At 36.9% G+C, this 23,222-nt stretch overlaps 1 protein-coding gene across 11 annotated transcripts in view; it reads right to left on the bottom strand.

Annotated features, from left to right (window-relative positions):
* The window catches only part of EVI5 (ecotropic viral integration site 5), a 254,969-nt gene that overhangs the window by 46,160 nt on the left and 185,587 nt on the right, over positions 1–23,222 (bottom strand). For all 11 annotated transcript variants that reach the window (XM_071217250.1, XM_071217256.1, XM_071217252.1 and 8 more), the window contains one exon: positions 2,524–2,619. In XM_071217250.1, coding sequence (XP_071073351.1) covers positions 2,524–2,619 — 96 coding nt within the window. The remainder of the gene's footprint in view (positions 1–2,523; positions 2,620–23,222) is intronic.

Raw genomic sequence — 23,222 nt, 5'->3', positions numbered from 1 at the left:
TGGGCTTGGAGTCACATGGCCTGAACTAAAATCCCACCTCTACTACTGACTATAGTGTGACCGTGGAGAGTTACTTACAGTCATACATAAAAAATAACTTGCTTAATTCTCTTTACTACTTTATAGCTGACTATGCTAAGTGGTCATAATTGTTATATATACAAGATTGCTGTGTCTTCAGGAAGATGAATATGCAAAGTTTATCCCTTTCAATATTTCCTTCAACATTTAAAGAAGTACAAAAATTAGGTAACAAAGTGACTACTGATAGTCACATGCTCAAACACAATACTAATATTTCAAAATAAATTTTTATGTTGAAAGCTAAGTATTTCGGTAAATTACAGCACACAGGTAAATGTTAAATTGGAGAGATTAGACTGACACCTATCTAACCCCCCTTCCCCTCAAGAAGCTGGATCCAACAAACAGTAATTTTCATTGTAAGTTTAGAGCAACCAGTACCTACCAGTATCCTGGTTAAGCTTTCACCTATTTTCACTTATCCACTCTTTAGTGATAAAATGTTAAAACAGGTGAACATACTAAAATCTGCTCAGAAAACATAATGAAAACTAATCTCAAACTGTAGACCCATAATGGTTTCATATTACCTAGTAAGTTTAATCTCTTCAAGAACCATAACCTGGTTCTACCCAGTCTAGCCTTCTTTCCCACAATTTGGTCAGATTAATTCTTCAATTGAATCTGGGCTCCTGTGAACTCCCAACCTTATATTCACTCTCGCCTCTGAAACTTCACTTGTGCTGTCCCCAGCTGTACTATACACACCCCTCCTCTCTACCACGTTTTGTACCTGGGGCCTGCTTAAGCCCAAGACTCTTTCCTACTCTGAACTCCACAATTAGGTCTTCATTACAGAATTTTAGACTTTAATTTGTACAATTTAGCTATTTATTTTAAAAATAGAAAATTTTACACTTTTGATTAATTTTCCTTTTTTGTGTGTAAAGATGCTTTCACTGGCATACATTAAAAACAGACATTAAAGTTAAACCTCATGAATGAACTATATTTTTGCCAGCTCTCATGAAGATTATATCTTCATTTGTAGTCAAGAAACATGACAGGTAAAATTAATATTTTTCTTGACTGATTTTTAGAACAGTTTTAGAAATGAAGTCAATCCATATACAATTTTATTTTCAATTTTCTTAATACACCAACACTAAAGCCTCTTTATGCCTAGAAGTCAAAATTTTAAAAGGGAGATTCCTTTGCTTTAGTCTAATTTCCTTTGGGAATGCCTTTTGAATATAAGAAATAATTCTTAGGGTTCTCAAAAGAATAAGAATTTTAGGACATGCCTATTTATAAATTGTTTTTTTCATATATGGCTATTGGACCAAAACAGACTGCAAAAATTGCACTCAAATAGGCAATTATACAATATCCTGAATTTTACAAATGTTACCATGGCTGAAAATCCATATTTAGTGCTCTTTAAATTTGATTTATTATTTATTATTGAATGACCTGAAAAATCTCAGGAAAAATCAATTAAACCACATCTAAGATTTATCATTTTTGTTAATAAATTGTTGGTTCTTTGTTCAGGATTTACTCTTAGACTAACTACTCCAAGGGGTATTACTCAAATCACTCAGAATTTAACTGAAGGGGGTAATATCAAGAAAGGGTAACGTCCAAATTTTTTCTTTGAAGTTTAAATTCATTTAGTGGCCAAAATGAGTTTCTTTTTTCCTTCTTAAATAAATAAGGGTTTTGTTACCTTTTCAAATGTCATCACTGTGAATAAACATTATTTTACAAATAACCCAAATAAAGAAATATGTTTTTCCATTCATGCTTTAGCCAGGCATTTGCCATTAGAAAATAGTAAAGGACAAAGGAATTGACCAATGCCACATTAACAATAACTGTCTCACTAATCAAAACACATTAGTTTAAATACTGTTAAGTTACTTGGTAGAGTTCCTAGTAAAATTATCTAAAAATTTCATAAGTTGAACCTCTCAGATTCAAGGTAGTGCCAGTTTAAAAAGCATTCAGATACTAAGAAATCTGTTAACTGATATTAGGCAAGTATCCTTTTTTGCAATCTCAGTAGTGCCACCACCAGTGTAAAAGAAGACAAGAATAAAGAGACTTCCCTCTACCCACAACGGTAAATACCACAAATCTATTCTATAGGTAGAAGGAAAATTTTAGTTAAATTGAAGTATCTTTGAAGTCTAGGCAAATTATCAAGGGTTTTCATACTATGCTTAAAAAAAAATCTAATATTAAAATTTATCATGCAAATATTACTCAAACATTTTAGATCATGATGGAGAGATTTAACAAAAATAAATCATCAGAATTGGGATAGAAAAATCCTTGTTAAAAATAAGACAATCTTTTAAAATATTTTTATTAATTATAATCAAGGATTCACAGAAAATATTTAGCATGAGCCAGTCTTATAACCAGTAACAAAGTGTTGTTACAATACAGAGGAAGGAAGAAAGAAATATGTGAAGATCAAAATTTATCACTTACCTCATGATTCAGCTCTGCTATCTGATCTTTCAGTTCCCTAATATACTGGTTAGAATCAGACTTGTTAAGTTGTCCTTGAAGCTTTCCTTCTTCTTTCTGTTTTGTGACAATACGACAAAGCAAAAACGAGAAAATTTTTATAGCATGTGCTTAAATATTTCAAGATATATGACAGCATAAGTGCATATTCTTTAATTAGCTGAATTCTGAACAGATTTATTCTCAATCTCTGTAAAATAATTTTTAGTGAACTATACCAAATATTTCTAAATAATCCTTAGTAAGAGTTGTTTACAATAAATACAATTTACAAACAGTACCTTTTGAAGGACTCTGAGAAATCAGCTGAATGGATCTACCAATGAAAAAATTATCCTAAAATTTGAAAGTCATTTATGTAATGTAACCAATTAGTAATCTTGAGGGCAGACATTTCAATATTATTTAACATAAGAGATTCAGTGCTGAAGTCAAGGAGGTGAGGAGTCTCCCACAGTATACTGGGAGGTTTGCTTTTGTTTGGGGAACAGAGAAAGGGCAAAAAGAAAAGGTTCTCCAAATCACTCCAAAAGGGGAGGACAGTTCTGAGTCTTCTTAGTTTAATTAGCTTAGAAACAAGAGTTGGGAGTCCTAAATGTAGCTGATTAAAAGGTGCTCCTCCAGGTGGAAGAGATGCCTGGTGAAAACACCTGTCTGCTTTCTAAGCCAGTGAGGTTGAGGTGAGAGGATTGCCAGAGCTTGTCTACCTCTGGGACAAAAATCAAACCAGATGGCGCCATGGAATGGATGCATCACAAATAATACATTTTCTGAGTTTGTTTGAAAAAAGTTTTTAAAAAAAGAGGTAATAACATGGCCAATTTGTTAATAAAATTACTTTCTGTGTATAAATTATTCCCCCCAAAATTCCTGTTTATATAAAAATCAGTAGATGAAAAAATTTCAAAATGTTTTTATATTCTGTTGTAAGAATTTATTCCTGTTATTGTGATAGACTCTGGATTCTTTACATTATGAAGGGAAAAAGAAACTTGTGTCTATTTTGAATGGCTGAAGCTAAGGTAACTTTAGTTTCTCTTACTCTTTTTTCTAGTAAAGTACTACATGGTTTAAGTTAAATAAAATAATTCTGTTTGGGGAAATAAAAAAAGGTGCTCCTCTCTTAAAAGCAGTTCCAGAACAGTGTTGGACCCATTTTTGAGGGAAACAGACCCGGTAGGAGATTGCCTTTTTTTTTTTTTTAGTACCACCTGAAAGCAAATATAAACTTTTTAGACAAAGAGCTTATTAAAGATGGGAAACAAAGTTATTTTTGATATTTCCAGATTACAATCTGTGTTGATGTTTAAAATGTTAAGCTCTGATCCAGAAACATCTACTGAAACTACTGAATAACTCAATATCAGAAGTAACTTATTTTTATTATTTTTTAAAAGATTTATTTATTCCCCCTCCCCCCCCAGTTGTCTGTTCTCTGTGTCCATTTGTTGTGTGTTCTTCTTTGTCCGCTTCTGTTGTTGTCAGCGGCACGGGAATCTGTCACTTTTTGTTGCGTCATCTTGCTGTGTCAGCTCTCCGTGTGGGCGGCACCATTCCTGGGCAGGCTGCACTTTCTTTCGTGCTGGGCGGCTCTCCTTCCGGGGTGCACTCCTTCTGTGTGGGGCTCCCCTACGCGGGGGACACCCCTGCGTGGCACGGCACTCCTTGCGTGCATCAGCACTGCGCATGGGCCAGCTCCACACGTGTCAAGGAGGCCTGGCGTTTGAACTGCAGACCTCCCATGTGGTAGGCGGACGCCCTATCTATTGGGCCAAGTCCGCTTCCTGTAACTTATTTTTAACAGTTACCAACCAACCCCCTGTCATGGAGACTATCACTGTTAGTTTTTTGCTATACTCTTTCTAGGATACTTTGTACACACACGTATCACACATATTCTTACCCATCTGGTAGATACTATAAACTGTTCTGCATTTTAATCTCTTAAAAACACAACTTGGAAGATCATTCCACATCAGAACACACAGAACAGAAAGATATATATTCTGATCTGAGAGAGCTTTTAAGTTCATGTAAAAGTTACTTATTACTGAGTATTTATAGGTTTTTTAAAAATAGGTTTTTAAATGTGTCTTTGGTTCTGTACAATTACCCTCCGAGTAATGGGTTGCAATGAAGAGCGTTTTATGTAGATCTGTACTGCTGTCTTTTATACTCATAGTGAGAAGGGACCTTGGACATCATCCGATTTGGTCCCCTGGCCACAGCCAGGTCCACCCTCCACTTTCCTTCTACACACCTCCCCTAACATCGTTGGTAGAAAGAAAACTAACTAAAACCTGGGTAGCTCCACTGTATAAGTCAGGGTGCAATTCCAACAAGACTGCTCTTCTGCATTAATTGCCTCTGTTTTTGTACTTGCCTTGATTGCATCCCTAAATAGCCCTTAGTTTTTGTTCTTCAAAAATCCTTTCATCAACTTAGCACTGTAAGTCCCATTTCTTGGCAATCTGTCTTACACACCTTCACCGGAATATGGATTAGGAGAGTTTAGTGTAACTCATGTTTTTATATAGACATAAAAACACAACTATAGTTTCTTTTTACATTCTTTAGAAACTCTTCTTACATATTTAAACCAACTAACATAAAACACAATCATCTAAATAAAATCCTGTGTTTTTTTTAAGATTTATTTTTATTTCTCTTCCCTTCTCCCCCGTCCCCGCCGCAGCTGTCTGCTCTGTGTCCATTCGCTGTGTGTTCTTCTGTGTCAGCTTCTACTCTTCTCAGTGGCACCAGGAATCTGTGTCTCTTTTTGTTGCATCATCTTGCTGTGTCAGTTCTGTGTGTGTGCAGCTGCCACACAGAGCTGGGCAGCAGGGCGGCTCTCCTTATGGGGCGCACTCCTTGTGTGTGGGGCTCCCTTATGTGGGGGACACCCGTGCATAGCAGGGCACTCCTTATGCGCACCAGCACTGCACGTGGGCCAGCTCCACATGGGTCAAGGAGGCTCTGGGTTTGAACCGTGGACCTTCCATGTGGTAGGTGGACACTCTATCTGTTGAGCCAAGTCTGCTTCCCAAAATACTGTTTTATTCAATGAAGACTAGATAATAAACGTATTAGGACTAAATACATACAAGACACCTAATCATTTTTAGCCATAAGCCCATATTTAAGAAAAAAAAAAAAGAAAAAAAATTAGAAAACATGTTTTTGTAAATTATTTAGAAATATTAGTTCAATTCAACCACTATAGATGTGTGGAACCAACAGAAGAGCAGAGATACGTCAGAGTTCTAATCAAACCATCTGAAACCTTCCCTACCTGCTTTTCCATTTACATGAACGTAAAAAGTCCCTATGCTATTTAAACCAGTTGGAATTGGGGTTTCTGTCACTTGCAATCAAAATAATAATAGCTATCTTTTTTTTTAAGACTTATTTTTATTTCTCTCCCCTTCTCCTGTTGTCTGCTGTGTGTTCTTCTGCATCTGCTTGCATTGTCAGGTGGCACCGGGAAACTATGTCTCTTTTTTTGTTGTGTCACCTTGCTGCATCAGCTCTGTGTGTGTGTGGCGCCACTCCGGGCAGGCTGCATTTTTTTCACGTGAGGCAGCTCTCCTTGCAGGGTGCACTCCTTGTGCAAGGGGCACTCGTACATGGGGGCACCCCTGCGTGGCATGGCACTCCTTGTATGTGGCAGCACTATGCATGGGCCAGCTCACCACACGGGTCAGGAGGCCCTGGGTATCAAACCCCAAGACCCTTCATATGGCGTAAGGAGAGCCGCGGTCCATTATTGGACGCTCTATCAGTTGAGCCACATCTGCTTCCCAATAGCTATCATTTATTGAGCACTTAGCTGTTCTCCATTGAGGTTTCCCAAGGAATTAAGCCCTAATACCTAAAGGATCCATTGAATGTAATCATCTAATTCACCTCCCATATACCTAGAATTGTATTAACTATGTACTACCCTTGGGAGATTGTAGACATCAGTTACACAAATCACTTTATGTAGGATTTTGTTTCAATTGTGAAGCCCTGATGGAAAGAGATGGGTATATATAATGTGCCAGGAAGTTTTCTAAGCCCTTTACTTGTAATCATCACAATGAGCCTTTCTGATAGATACTATTATTATTCCTACATCCCAGAGGAGGAAACCAGAATGGAAGATTGAGTCAATTGGTTGTCTAAGAATCACAGAGATTTTTCATCCTAAATTATAGCAAATTCTACACATGAGGAAAAAATGGAGACAAGAGTATGGAGATTTATGTAAAGGACCAAGCAAATTAGCTTTTTTGGATTTGTTGCAAAAGTCTCATGTCTTTCTTTACTTGAATATTTATTTTAGCCTCTGCTGACTTAAATGGGAATTGCAATATGAAAAGAATTAATGATGAAATGCTACAACCACTTGTAATTATCACCTAAGCTAATGACCCATGCTATCAACTTAGTTGTTCACTGCCACTTATGAATACTTACATCTGCATCTTATTTTCACTCATCCCACTTTTTCAATGAAATATTTCAAAGGCACAGAACAAGAACAAAAAGGAAAATAATAAAGACTAATGAACCTGCTACCCAAATTCAGTCTGTTTCATGATTATCTCCTAAAATCTTCCATGGCTCTAAACTTACTCCACCTTCATTTCTGGATATTCTCAAAATGGGAAAGGATGATGTCAAGCAGAGGGGAATAAGTGAGTGAGTGAACCAGGAAGGAAAGGAAGGAAGACTGTAGGAGAAAGAAAAACTGTATGGAAGGAGACTATTCACTGAAAGAAAATAAGTGAAACCAATATTCGTATAAAATAAATTCTCCATATACCATAGTTGATTTCTATTTTTTATTTATTTCTCCGCCCCCTCCCTCCTCCCCAGTTGTCTGCTCTCTGTTTCCATTCGCTGTGTGTTCTTCTGTGACCACTTCTATCCTTATCAGCAGCACTGGGAATCTGTGTTTCTTTTTGTTGTGTCATCTTGTTGTGTCAGCTCTGTGTGTGTGCAGTGCCATTCTTGGGCAGGCTGCACTTTCCTTTGTGCTGGGTGCCTCTCCTTATGGGGCACACTCCCTGCGCGTGGGGCTCCCCTACACAGGGGACATCCCTGCGTGGCAGGGCACTCCTTGTGTGCATCAGCACTGCGCATGGGCCAGCTCCACACGGGTCAAGGAGGACCGGAGTTTGAACCGCGGACCTCCCATGTGGTAGGCAGACGCCCTATCCACTGGGCCAAGTCCGCTTCCCCAGATTGACTTTTTTGTGTGGCTTTGTTTTGTCTTATTTGATTTCACATTATACTCATTCCCTTGAAATGACTGATTAAATGGAGAGCATAATACACTCCTAGGAAGAAATCCTAGATGAGATGGAAAGGCTAGATGTTGGTGTATGGACTCAGACTTGGAGAAAGATACTTTTAAACCTGGTCTCAAATCTTCAAGGCAAAGTTCTTGCAGCCCATTGCAATGTCATGTTGGATAACAAAAATTTTCTGTGCAAATAGATGACAAAGCCCAACGTAAGGCCTAATGTTTTAAGATGGAAGTCCAAGAAAGCAGAAAGACTTTAATTTTGAAAGGCTGTAGAATCACCAATAATATTAACTCTTTCCTAAAAGGAAATTTGCAATGAAAAAAAGAAATTTGGCAAGATAGGTATCGCTAACTCTGTCTGCAAAAAACCACTGAGGGACTCCACAAATTGGTTTCCTCCAAAAGTGGGTCTCAGTAGGATTTAGCTAAAAATTTTGTTGTAACACCTCAATTTCTTTGGAGGAGAGGCACTATTTCATGAAGAAACAGGGCAGATAAGAAATTTTGCAATACAAATGCTGGAATGTTTTAGACTTAAAAAAAAAAATTCCTGTAAGAAATTGAAGATCTCTTAGATTTTAAAATAAAAGTGTTCCTTGAATCTTTGTTTCACTGTAGAAATAAGGGAGAATTTCAAAAAAGAAAGTTTTATATTTTTGATCAAATCCAATCATAAACAGCTATCCTTTCCAGATTTAAATCTGACTTTATAAAGCTTAATGCTGGGTTTCTTCTACACAACTTTTACATACCAAAAGACTATGATGTATATTACCATTGTTTCTGTGGACACATTTACAGGAAACAAATAACAACTTGTAAGGCACACTGGATAAACTAAGGAAAGAGGAAAAGAGGAAGGGTTATTCGACTCCAGGTTCCAGCAGTGACTCCCAGGGCTCACACAATTATGATTTCAGCACAAGTCACACATTAGTGGCACACCGTTGTGACAGACACACCAGTTGGATTCTGTATGGGTCTCTGTATGGGGTATTCTGATTCAACATTTTAATATTTACCTGAAGGGGATGATATCCCATATTTCAAAAATATTAGTAAAAGACTACAGATGTCCTAAATGCTACTTAATAAACTAAAATGTATAAATTACCTTTTATTTTTGAATCTGTGATTTTTAGGTTCTACAAATATACTCTCATTTAAATATTTGAACTCAAAGCTTTTTTAGGATCTTCTTCAAATGAATATCTACACACTTACAATTCAGAAAAGCAGCAATTAACTACTATATTTTATGACATAGATATCGATTTGAGATAAGTTTATTCCATTATCTAATGTTCAAGATTTTTTTGGTAAGAATTTTTGTAACTTTCTACTTTCAAGCAGTGTCCACATGGTTGTTTCTGATAAGCAGGTGGGAAAATGTCAGTACACTAATAAATTTACCAGGAACCTGCATTTTCTTGAGGTTTTCTTTTGGTTTAGCTGATAACAATAGATTGCCAGTTAACTGGTTTCCTAGTCAAAACTAATTAAATAAGCAACAAACTTAAAGAAAAAGAGGTCCAACATAATTTTGGTATGCTGTAATTTCACTGAACAGACCTTACATACATATCTTTAGTCAGTTAATAAGTGGAATTTTATATTGAGACCATAAAGTACTATTTTAAAGGTTCAGATGCATATTTCGCTCTTGGATCTTTTAAGCAATTACCATTATGATGTTTGTAACAATCAATTTATATTAAAGCCTTAAGCTGTACAGTTTTATGTATGAGCCCATTAAATCGAAACATCTTTGATAACTCTAGTTAACTGTGCATGTTGATATTTTTAGGAATAAGGTATAATATGCCTGAAACTTACTTTGAAATGCTTCAAAAATCAAGATGGCTAGAGTGATAGGTATGACTATCTGATAAAGCAAGAGATAAAGCAGATAAACAGAAATATTAACCATAGAGCAGAGTGGGTTTATGGGTGTCCAACTGTACAATTCTTTCAACTACTGTGTGTTTGAAAATTTTCACACCAAAATACTGAGAGGAAAAATCATCAATAAAAATCAGTTCAGGGAAGCAGATGTGGCTCAAGTGATTGAGCTCCCCCCTACCACATGGGAGGTCTGGGTTTGGTTACCAGTGCCTCCCAAAGAAGACAAGGAAGACAGAGAAGTAGTGTGGCAAGCTGACCCAGCAAGATGACACAAGAGATACATGGAGGAAAACAAAGTGAGAGACATAACAAAGCAGGGAGTAGAGGTGGCTCAAGTGATTAGGCATCTCCCTCCCACAAGGGAGGTCCCAGGTTCAGTTCCCTGTGCCTCCCAAAAAAAGACCAGCACACAACAGACAGACACAGCAAATGTAAACAAGCGGGTGGGGAGAAATAAATAATAAATCTTTAGAAAAAACAAAAAACAAACCCAATTCATTCTCCTCCCCCTACCAGTATCTGCTAAAAGTGAGCACTGACACACAATGTACTTCATTTACCCATGAGAAGATTATATCTTCCAAAGATGATGATTCTTCATTTAAAATCTACCTATCATTTAAAACCTAGGAATGCATACCACCTTCTTTACATTTTACTGGAAACTTAAAACTGAAAAGTAATGCAAATAAATCATATAAATTAGAACTTCATTAATACAGAGTTTTGGGGTAGGCTGAGCTATAGTTGACCTTTATGATATTTTGTAATAGATTTTGAGGCTGTTACCTCAACAACCATTTCTTTTCCTCCCTCACCCACATAACGTGGTGGCCATAGCATTGGAATTATTCCACCCCTAATCCTTGGTAGGCCCTGATTGGTAGAGTCTAAACCAAAGAGGCTAATCCCATTCTGTTCTGCTGTGATTGGTTCAGGGGTTGCTAAACAGTGTGACTTTTGCTGGAAATTACGGGGTATAGATTCTTATTCTGGATATCACCATAGGTGGATATGAAGCTCACCTGTTAGCCATTTTAACATGAGGAGGAAAACCTCTCGAGGATGAAAAAGATGAGGGCAGTGCCTTCAGAATCATGGTTAATTGTACCAATTGGAGATCAAATCAAACTTTCCCTGAAGCACATCCTATTTTTGGACTTTTCAGGTAAATGAGACAATAAATCCTTTTTAATATTGAAAACTGGGTTTTCTTCAATAAAAACATTCTAGCTAATACATATGTTTAAGAATATAGCTAAGTAAATGAATAAATAATATAAACAACCTAACCCAGGAAATCTTGAAAACAGTAATGCCCAAAGATTATTAAAGCAAAAAATCACTCGGAGAGTGTTGTAAACACATAGATTATAGGATCCTACCCCCGACCCACTAAATCCTGAACTCTAGGAATGGGATTTGAAAATCAGTATACTTTGAAAGTTACACAAGTGATTTTGACATAGCTAGATGAAAACCTGTATTTGAAATGCACTGGTTTGAACACCTTTGAAAATTAAAAAAAAAATTTTTTAAAGGAGGTACAGGAGATGGAACTCAGGACCCTGTACCTGGTAGGCTGGCACTCAACAACTGAGCTTCTGCACTGTGAAAATTAACTATGTTTAAGCGCAAATTAAATATACCACTTATATGCCAGTTATAAAATACTTTTAAATCTAAAGATCTCAAATAATATTTTACTAGCCTAACCTCATTATAAAATTTACTTAGTATAATTATTTTATACATAACTATGAATTTCTTTCAGCTACCACTACAGTGGTAAGTGTGGTAAGTGACCAAGATTCATAAAGTTATTTACAAATAGTCTCCACATTTCCAGTGTGAATATATTTAAAAACAAAAATAGAGGAAAAATGTCAAGGGTCCTTTAATTAATTTCTTTCAATTCTGCTATCAGTTTCACTTCACGTTATTTCCATGTAATTTTCAGCTGGTCAGTTCCCTGTCTACAGAGGTTGGTTCAATTTTGAACTCAAATCCCTTTCTTGGTTAACCCAGCTTTCAAACAGAAAATATTATGTTAAAGTTTAGTAATGTATAATGAGGAACTAAATAAAAATGTTTAGGATCTGAGAAAATTCCACACATACAGCCCCAATAAAATTTAAGAAAAACTGTTCTAAAAAATGAAGAAAAACCAAAGATTTAGGGCCAGCAAAATAATTCTTTAAACACTTAAAGGCATTAATATGTTTGAGGAAATATGGCAATAAATAAGGGAAATATTGAGTCCAATTCTCTAACCTGTTTATTGTATAACAGGCTAATATAGTTTTATTTATTTTTTTAAAAAGCTATGTTCTCTAATATAACTATGTAAATGTGTCATGATATAATTTACTAAAAACAGTGAATGTGATGTTCGACTACCTGGACTGTTTATTAATGACCTTAGGCTTACACATTCATCTGTTTTATCCCCTTGACCATCAAGAGTTGTAATAAGAGAAAGGATAAGGTAGAGCTGCAATGTGCCCAGGATGTCACATATTCTCTTACGGTTTATTGCAAAATCAATAAACACTGTGGTCTGCAGGAGGAAAAAAGTGAACATGTATTTGTGCAGTGTTAGGCGGTCACAGCAGAAAATGGACATTTTATTCAGAGATATCTTTACCCACACTTACTGCCCTATTACAGACCATTTAAACATTTGAATAATTAAATGTATTGATGCATCAAGCTAGAAGATTTAAGAGATGTGAAAAGCAGCATGTTCTTGCAAGTTAAAGAGCAGCAAAACTGAGAAGACTAAGATATGAAATTGCTTTCATAAGTGGGAGAAAAATGGGAGCTAGAGTATAACATTTAAAAATACTGAAGAGGTGAGAGAAAAGAGACACCAAAGGTTTGTTTAAATTTAAGAATATAGGCAGACTCGCTTTTGAAGAATTGTAACAGGCATACTTGAGAGTCCATTCTTGTTTGTTTCTTTATCTATGTTTTTACTGCTGGTTATAACTTACCCTATCTTGCCACAGGAAGGACACTTCCTTAGACAGGAAGATAGCAGATTTTAAAAGCTGTGTTTCAAGCCATAGGTTTTAATACTCTATATGTTTAGACAATTTGCGTCTAAATTTTTCTTTAAAAAAAAAAAGAATTTAAGCAGTTAAAATCCAGTTATTGTACTAAATGCACAGGTAAGGCAGGAGAAAGCATATCAGTCCAAGATTAATATAAAAAGCATTTAGTCGATTATTTGTATCTTGCAAAATTGTTCCCTAGCTTTTTAGTTTTCAAAATTTTTCAAATGTAAAGAGCAGAAACAATGGTATAACCCCCACATACCCTTCACCTATATTCACCACTTAACATACTGCAATGTTTGCTTTCTCTCTCTGCAGTGTATATATGTGCATGCGCAGATAATCTTTTCTGAACCTTTGAATATAAACAGCAGATATAACCTTTCTCTCAAACATATGTCATCATGCATCTCCTAACTATAAGAAACTGTCTTATCTAACCATTTAACATAAAAATTAAAAGTAATTCTAAAATATCATTGAACATACAGTTCTCATTTAAATTTCCCCCACAGGATCCAAAGTGTTTTATTACTGTCCACAATCTAATCGATTTATGGTTACATTTGATTACTGTAATTCCTTAGCCTCTTTTAATCTACAATAGTCCCTCTACCTTTTTTGTTTGTTTTTCATGACATTGTTAATTTTTTTGAAGAGTCCAAGTTTACAGACTATATTATCTAAGCTGAAACAGCAAAATTTCTCATTTCAACAAAACCCCAAATAAAGTACTGTTTTTATTCCCTTATTCAAGTAGGCAACAAAGTAAAGCTAATATAATGTATATTCTAAGGATTGTTAAGGTCAACGAGTAAGTATAGAAGACATGGATACAGAAACGTAAATATTTAAAGCCAGAGACTCAGAAAATCTGTAGGAACAGCACCAGAAGGCAGCACTTTATATATCATACTGGTAAATATTTTATTTACATATTATACATTATATTCATATGTTTGGTAAAAGAAAACACATAATACATAATGTAGTTAGGAAATCAGTTTTTTCTGTTTTTTTTTTTGCCTCTAATTAAGAAACTAACCAACAGGTTTAACTTTTCAATCCTATGAGGTCCAAAGGACTTTCACCATATTTGGCATCATTTTACACACAAAAGCCTTTTAAAAGCCTGTCATTTTTGTCATTTGTGTCTTTGCAAAAATATTTTATAGAGTAGAGAGAGGGCTTTAAATTCTGGGAAAAGTCTGGGAAGGAAACTTCTCAGTAATGGAGGACTTGCCATAAAAGAAAAGCATCAAACAGCATTAAGATTCGCCTTGCTCACTGAGACAATGATCATACAGCTGGAAAATTCTGTTGCTGAAGAAAATGTGATTCATCTTCTGAACAACTGGGATTGTCAAATATCCTTATATTCCATGTCATAGGGGTTATCAATTCAATGAAAGATTCACCTTCATTTTGTTTTTTATTCTCTTTCTATAGTATACACTTAAACTGCAAGTAGGTGCTCTAGTGAGCCTTGTTCAGTGTTAAAGCAGGCAATGTCTGGGAATGTTTTTCTACTAGCTTTTTTTTTTAAAAGATTTTTTATTTATTTCTTTCCCCTCCCCACCCCCCCTCCCCCAAGCTGTCTGCTCTCTGTGCCCACTCACTGTGTGTTCTTCTGTGTCTGCTTGTATCCTTGTCAGCGGTACCAGGAATCTGTTTCTTTTTGTTGCATCATCTTGCTGTGTTAGCTCTCCGTGTATGCAGCGCCACTCCTGGGCAGGCTGCACTTTTTTTGTGTGGGGCGGCTCCCCTTATGGGTCACATTCCTTGTGCATGGGGCTCCCCTACGCGGGGGGACACCCCTGTGTGGCACAGCACTCCTTGCGCACATCAGCACTGTGCGTGGGCCAGCTCACCACATGGGTCAGGAGGCCCTGGGTTTGAACCCCGGGCCTCCCATGTGGTAGGCGGATGCTCTATCTGTTGAGCCAAATCCGCTTTCCTCTACTAGCTTTTGTCTCACACTTTCCCTGTGAGGTAAGGATATATGATGACATATTTGGTTTACTTATGAGAAACACTGTCGTGCCAGGTTGAGTTACAATCTTGATAAGCTGTTTGGGATTTGCAGTACATAGAATACCAAGACTTTTGAAGAATTAGTCCCAAAACCCTTTTTGGATCTATGCAAAATCATTTCATCTTTTTATCATTCTACTGCTTACCACTTAAATGCTTAAGGGAACTATCACTTCTTTTCCCACTACCCAGAAATAACTGAAGTAAATACCTTGGAATATGTGCTGTCAGCTATTTTTGTAAAGAAAAATAACTGTTTTTGGAAAATTATACATCTTCATTTTAAATTAAACAAAGCAAAAAGATAAAATGATGAATAAAATTAATTTTTAGCTGAAATTAATATGAAAATAAAGTGTTTCCATAAAAAAAAAGTCTTAAGTGTAAGAAAAGAGATTATAGAGAGATTATAGGGAGCAGATGAGGCTCAAGCAGTTGAGAGCTTGTTTCCCCTATGGGAAGTCCTGGGTTTGGTTCCCAATGCCTCCTAAAAACAAAAACAAACAACAAAAAAAGCAAACAAATAAAACACCAACTCAGGGAAGCCAATGTGGCCCAGTGGTTGAGCGCTGGCTTCCCACATACTAGGTCCTGGGTTCAATCCCCAGCCCTGGCATCTTAAAAAAAGAAAAAAAGTACAAAAAACATTAAGATGTTGGAGTCCATTTCTTTTGCACTATATGCTTTAAGTTTAGGTGGTACCAATTTAGTATATTGCTGTAAAAGATGCAGGGGGGGGGGAGGGGAGTATAAGTGTTTTACTTGCTTCTATCTCACCTACTTTTTGATTTTTTTTTTTACATTTTCAGAAAAGCAACCTGACCGGTAACCATTATTCCCATATTTGTTTAATATTAGTTCTGTATTTAAATTGATTAAAATATTCACCACCACTCTGTTAATAATAGCATCCTTGGTTCTTTATTTTCACTCATTTGTAGATGGATTTCACTATCCAGGATGTTTTTCAAGAAAGGACCACAAGATCAGTATCCCACCAGTTTTTCCACATTGGAAAATGCCATTTAATATATTTAAATGACATCTGGATGACAATAATATTTCATTCTTTTGCATGTGGATATAGTTTTCTCAGTACCATTTACTGAAGAGCCTATTCTCCCTCCTCTCTGTTACAGTAATATTTACCTAGTTGCTGTGCCGTTTCTCTTCATGCTCATGGCAATGGGACTCTGTCCAGATATTCTAAATGCTCTAATGTTATGAGTGACTTATTAAAGGTCTACCATATTTGAGACCTAGTTCTTTTGCCCTCCAGGTTCAAATTTTTCTTGTTTTTATAGCCTGAGAGAACTGCATAGAGAAAGGAAGAATTGGGCTAAAGAAATGTTCTGCTTACTCTTCTGAAGTTTTGTTAAATATCTTGTATTCTCCAACTGGGTGCTATATCCCAAAAGCTGGAGGACGACTTTCAGAATTCAGATTATCTCCCAAATTCAGTGTTTGGCAGGGCTTTACTTTAGTTAAGAGTAACATGTTCATGTTCCTAATCTCTTTCACTGGGTTCTTTCCCCCCACCTTGTGGCTTTTTGCGTGCTGTCTGCTCCCTGTGTCCATTCGCTGCGTGCTCTTCTGTGTTTTTGCATGTCTCCCTTTTTTGTTGTCACCTTGCTGAGTCGGCTCTCTGCAGCGCTTGAGGGCACACAGCTCTCCGTGGCATGTGGGCGAGCCTGCCTTCATAAGGAGGCCCCGGGACACGAACCCAGGGCCTCCCATTTGGTAGACAGGAGCCCAAATGATTGAGCCACAGCTGCGTCCCTCCTGTGAAGATTTTGCTAACTTCTCTGTACAGTTTCAGGGTGGGGGTGGGAGAGGAACACAGTAAAGTCTAGAAGCTAAGCTCTGCTAGGCCTCTCTGTTCTAGAAGCACCTATTTTCTTAGCTTTGAGTTTTTAAAATTTATCGCATTATGTTATTTTTTTCTCTTGTGTTGCTTTTTGTGGTAAAATTTTGGTCTTTTGAAAAAATACCTATTATTTACTATTTTGTTAGGTGGTTAGAGGGGGTAAGGGAAATTCTGGGATCAGTTTCAACCCATCTCTGAGAAAACATTAATTTAAATAAGAGAATGCTTACATATAAAATATTTAGAAAGTACTTGCTGCCTGCTCCTATGGCAGAGAATGTCAAACTCTCTTCTACATGACTGTTTCCATCCTAAATTTATTTTGCAATTATTGACTGAACACGTTATATGCCAGGCACTAAGTATACATAAGACAAATAAGGTTCTAATGTGTGTATGTCAGTGTGTGAGATAATTTTTAATGAAGATAGTTTTAGACACAGATGGAAGTCATCAGGAATAAAGCATGAAGAACAGATAGTGACAGTCTGAGGGGCATACTTTAGAAAGGTGGTTAGGAACTATTTCTATGAGATCACTTCTAAGCTGAGATTTAAATGAGGAGGAGGAATGAGCCATGGGATGATCAGGGAGCCCAGTAATATCCAAATATAAGAAAGAGCCAAGCGAAAGCCTTAATGTAGGAATGAAGAAGCCTGTTCAAAAAATAAAAAGGTCAGTGTTGCTAGAGTGTAACATGTAGGGGGAACATGGTATAAGATGCAGTCAGAGAAGCATCTCTGTCAGAGCACCCAGGAAGTTAAAGGACAGAGGAGGAGTTCGATGCTTTCGCTAGGTGGACCAAATTTACTTTGTTGATATTTTCCCATAATTATTTGGAAGTTCTAATTCTTATTTCCATTGTAGAAATGGTTACTTAAAACTTATTTTTAAAAATCCAAATTGTCAATCTATATATGAAAAAGTGTTCAGACTCATTAATCAGAAGAGTCAAATTATAATACAATTACATTGAGACACTATTAGCCATCTCTAAAATTGGTTAAAATGATAACTCTGACACTAATCAACTGGTGTAAAGCAAAGGGAACTCATACACTGCTGGTGGGAAGGCAAATTGGTATGATTACTTCGGAACATTAAAGGTTAAGAAATGCATACCTAAATACGGCAAACATATGCAGCAGAAAACATGTACAAATGTTCACAGCAGTATTACTCAAAATAGCGAAAGAACAAGAGTCAACTCAAATGTTGATTAGCAATGGAAGGGATAAATAAACTGTGGTTATTAAAATATCAGAAGCTAATATACTCAATTTTATTTATATAAAGCTCAAAAACAAATAGTTTTTTACTTTTGAAGAATACATACATGGGAGATAAAGCTATACTTAACAAATTTAGGATAATGATCACCACTAGGTAAAAGAAAAGCATTTCATGATCAGGAAGGAGCACACTGGAGTAGGGGCTCCCAAATAATGGGCCCCGTTTTACTTCTCGAATTGGGTGGTAGAAACACGGGCATTTGCTTCATAATTATTCTTTAAACTGCACGTTTTATGTATTCTTTAGTAATACTTGATATCTCTCACAAAATAAAACAAAAGAAAAACTGCACATGTTGAAACATTTCTGAAGAAGAGATGCTCAAAAGTGGAAGTGCAGATTAAAAAGTATGTACTCAGGGAAACGGACTTTGGCCCAGTGGTTAGGGCGTCCGTCTACCATATGGGAGGTCCGCGGTTCAAACCCCGGGCCTCCTTGACCCGTGTGGAGCTGGCCCATGCGCAGTGCTGATGCGCGCAAGGAGTGCCGTGCCACGCAAGGGTGTCCCCGCGTGGGGGAACCCCACGCGCAAGGAGTGTGCCCGTGAGGAAAGCCGCCCAGCGTGAAAAGAAAGAGCAGCCTGCCCAGGAATGGCGCCGCCCACACTTCCCGTGCCGCTGACGACAACAGAAGCGGACAAAGAAACAAGACGCAGCAAATAGACACCAAGAACAGACAACCAGGGGAGGGGGGGAAATTAAATAAATAAATAAATCTTAAAAAAAAATAAAATAAAATAAAAAGTATGTACTCAAACTGTTCTCTGAAAAGACTGCACCAATTTAAATTTGTACTAATGGTATTTTTGAGTGTGCCGATTTTCCCTCACCTTCACACCAACATTCACTTTAATGATCTTAAAAAAATTTTTAAAAATCAGTCCAATGGTCAGTCAGAAATGCTGGCTTACTGCTGTTAACTTGCAAGTGTTTACCAGTGCGGTAATGACCAGCAGTGTATATTAGAGATGCTGGCTGTTGGAAACATCATAGCATTCTCCCTTTTTGAATGCTCGAGAGATGTCTAGCATACTAACCAATCCTAGTTGAAATTTATAATTAGTTACTACATTTTTACATGTTATCTATTAGAACAGGAAATCAATATATTTTAACATTATAAACATGGCAAATTAAAATAAAAAACAGGGCTTACAAATAGATATCACACCCGTAAAGGAAATAACAGAAACAATTAGTAATCTCTCTATGCTCTCTTCATAGAGATTTCAAAATAAATCTAAGGTTATACATAGGATGTGGGTTTTTCTCTGGGAGTAGTATTACAGAAGGTTTGTGGTATTATAAGGGTCATGACACAATGCAGGTTGCTTAGTCTGAAATGCATTTGTAAAGCTTACATTAAAAAATATTTTATATCAAATCTGAGATGAAAAAGCTAACAAAGAGCAATTTTGCTACATAAATATATCCAACTTTTTAACTTTTGTAAAAATAAAAACATTTTGAAGAAAATTAAAAAGAGACCTCTTGCCTGTTTCAAAGGTTAAATTACACTTTTTTTCAAGGCTATATTATGAAACTATGTTCAACGGTCACAGAGGCAACCATATTAACTTGCAGCATGGGCACAATTTTAAAGTGCTTTTTTGATAATTTAAATTCATATATTAAAGTAAAATGTCTTAAGCAAAGCTTAACTGCATTTGAAATTACTACAGTAGTAGAAAATTCAATAATTTGAGTAAATCCGTGACAGTTGATAAGTAATCACTCTGATTCATCAACATAACATTACTGAAACAGCAATGCCAACCACTAAGGTTTTCTTCAGTAAGTTACTACTGATTTGTACTTTGTCCTAAAAAAAAAAAAATTAATCAGAACAGTAAATGTGGTAAGTGGTAGCCTTTCCATGACTTCAATGTGACTCATTTGAAACCTTTCAAAACAAATCATACTCATACCATATACTATCGATAAGTTTTCTTTTGAACATTTCCTGTAATTTAAAGTCAAACAAAGGTTTGAATATTCTTATGATTTAGAAATGAGGAGGAAAAAGTACATATAAATATTTTTAAGAAAATAATAATGCAATCTGAAAAGTGTAGGAGAAAAGTAATCTGAAATTTTTTAGAATTTTATTTATTTCTCCGTGCTCTCCCCCCTTATTGTTTGTGCTCGCTACCTGCTCTGTGTCTATTCACTGTGTGCTCTCTGTGTTTGCTTTTCTTTTTTAGGAGGCACCAGAAACCGAACCTGGGACCTCCCATGTGGGAGGGAGGGGTCCAATTGCTTGAGCCACCTCCACTCCCTGCTTGTTGTATTTTCCTTGCTGTGTGTCTCCTTGTTGCACCATGATGTATCATCTTGTGTCAACTTGCTGCACCAGTCATGTCAGCCTGTCATGTCAGCTCACTGTCTTGCTCATCTTCTTTAGGAGGCATCGGAAACTGAACCCAGGACCTTCCATGTAGTAGGTAGTTGCCCAACTGCTTGAACCACAGCTGCCTCCCTGATTTCTTATCTCAATACTAAGATTCATTTAATTCCATTTCAGAGAAAGAGAAATATACTCACATATAAACACATGTATGTTTTTAACATGTTTGCTATGGGACCAGATAAATGCACAAGTGAAAAGTCAGAGCATTTACACAAGGTCTAAAAGCTAGAAAACCCATGGGAGTTATGGTCATGGCCGATGGGGTTAACTACCAGGGCAGATGGCCCCTCTTTGGAAATGGTGTTTATGTGTGATGAATCTGGACTCGGATGGGATCTCCCTTCATAAGACTTTCATGCTAATGTGCTGGAGGTGCAGTTAATGTTGGGGTTCAGGATATATTTAGGGGATTTGAATCTCTGGACTGGCAGTGTGGTGGCCAGGTCCTGAGCCTCAACAGACTCCAGCACCTACAATCTGATCTATTGGACTTACCACACTCAGCTAAGATGGAGTTGAAGAAGGACAACCACCACACCATGGAGCCTAGAGTGATTACAACTGAAAATGGGAGGACTGCATCCAGCATCCATGTGGAATCTGAGCCTCCTCTTGACATAGAGGTGCAATGGACACAACCAATCCAATGTCCACATAGAAGAGGTGGCATTGGATTGGGAAAAGTGGACATGGTGGACGATGGGTATGGGGAAAGGCAGGAAGAGATGAGAGGTGGAGGCGTCTTTGGGACATGGAGCTGCCCTGGATGGTGCTTCAGAGGTAATCACCGGACATTGTGGGTCCTCACAGGGCCCACTGGATGGAATGGGGGAGAGTGTGGCCCATGATGTGGACCATTGTCTATGGGGTGCAGAGGTGCCCAGGGATGTACTTGCCGGGTCCAATGGATGTGTCATGATGATGGGAACGAGTGTTGTTGGGGGGGGGGGAGAGGGGGGGGTGGGGGGTGGGGTTGAATGGGACCTCACATATATATTTTTAATGTAATATTATTACAAAGTCAATTTAAAAAAAAAATAAATGTAAAAAAAAAAGAGAAAAAAAAAATAAAAGCTAGAAAAATGGTCCTTATAAATTGTTTAATTGGAAGCTAATCATTTTTGTGACAAATAATTAAAATTCTATATAATCCCATGGGTTCCTAAAAACCATGGAATTCCATAAATTATTTATTTTTAAAGATTTATTTTATTTCTTTCTTTCCCCTCTCCCCGCCCCCTCCCCACCCCGGTTGTCTGTTCTGTGTGTCCATTTGCTGCATCTTCTTCTTTTTTGGTCTGCTTCTGTTGTTGTCAGCGGCACGGGAATCTGTGTTTCTTTTTTGTTGTTGTTGTTGTGTCATCTTGCTGCATCAGCTCTCTGGGTGTGCGGTGCCATTCCTGGGCAGGCTGCACTTTCTTTCACACTGGGTGGCTCTCCTTACAGGGCGCACTCCTTGCACGTGGGGCTCCCCTACGCAGGGGACACCCCTGCGTGGCACGGCACTCCTTGCGCACATCAGCACTGCGTGTGGGCCAGCTCCATATGGGTCAAGGAGGTCCGGGGTTTGAACCGTGGACCTCCCATGTGGTAGGCGGATGCCCTATCCACTGGGCCAAGTCCACTTCCCTCATAAATTATTTTTTAATTAATAGATTTCATTTTTAAAACAGTTTTAGATTTACAGAAACACTGAGTTGATAATGCAGATATTACCTATATATATCTTGCACCATTTCCCCTATTATTATTTTACACTAGTATAGTACATTTGTTACAAAATGACCAACATTGATTAATACATTATCTAAAGTCCATATTTTATATTCCACTTTCCTTAGTTTTTATTTACTGTCCTTTTTTTCTGATGCAGAATCCCATCATCCAGGATGATACCACATTACATTTAGCTGTCATGTCTATTTAGGCTCCTTTTTTTTTTTTTTTGGCTGTGACAGATTTTCAGGCTTTGCTTGTTTTGATGACCTTGACAGCTTTGAGTATGGTCAGGTATTTTGTAGGATGAACCATTATTTGAATTTGCTATCTTTCTCAGAACAAAATTGCCATTATGGGTTACTGGTAGAAAAACCACAGAGGTAAATTGCCATTTTCATCACATTATATCAAAGATACAAATTATCACCATGCCATATCACTGTTGATAATGACCTTGATCACCTGGCTGAGGAAGTGTTTGTCAAGTTTCTCCACTGTAAAGTTTCTCTTTTTCCTTTTTTTTTTCTTCTTCCCATATTGTACTCTCTGGAGCAAAGTCACTATATGTAGCCCATACTCTATGCTTCCCTCTCCATGGGGGCAGAGTACCTACCTAATTTCTTGGAATTCTTCTGCATGGGAGATTTGTCTCTTCTAGACCATTTGTTAATTTATTCAATCATTTATTTTTATCAGTATGAGCTCATGAATATTTATTTCACTATTTATATTTATATTATAATCCAATACTTTTTTTTTTTTTTGCTCAAACTGTTCTGCCATTGGGAGCTCTATCAATTGGCTCCTTTCAAATACCATGAATATGGGCTTTTGCTTTTGTTTTATTTTTTTGAATACTTCATTGTTTTCTGGCAGTATAAAATCTTCAGGTTCATCTTCTTCTAGAATCAGCCATTTTTCCAAAGAGCCTGGTTCCTTTTACTAGAGACTGGTATTAGAAACCAAGATATGGGTGCTAGGTTCACATAAGTTAATTTGTAATAATTAGCATCAAGACAATCACTGATATTATGGTATTTAAGAATCTAACACTCCTTCACTATTTCTTAACTGAGAA

The sequence above is a fragment of the Dasypus novemcinctus genome, chromosome 9, assembly GCF_030445035.2.
Source record: "Dasypus novemcinctus isolate mDasNov1 chromosome 9, mDasNov1.1.hap2, whole genome shotgun sequence".
NCBI classification, from domain to species: Eukaryota; Metazoa; Chordata; class Mammalia; order Cingulata; family Dasypodidae; genus Dasypus; species Dasypus novemcinctus.
Note: the sequence above shows the minus strand (reverse complement) of the source record. Positions and strands in the feature narration are given on the sequence as shown.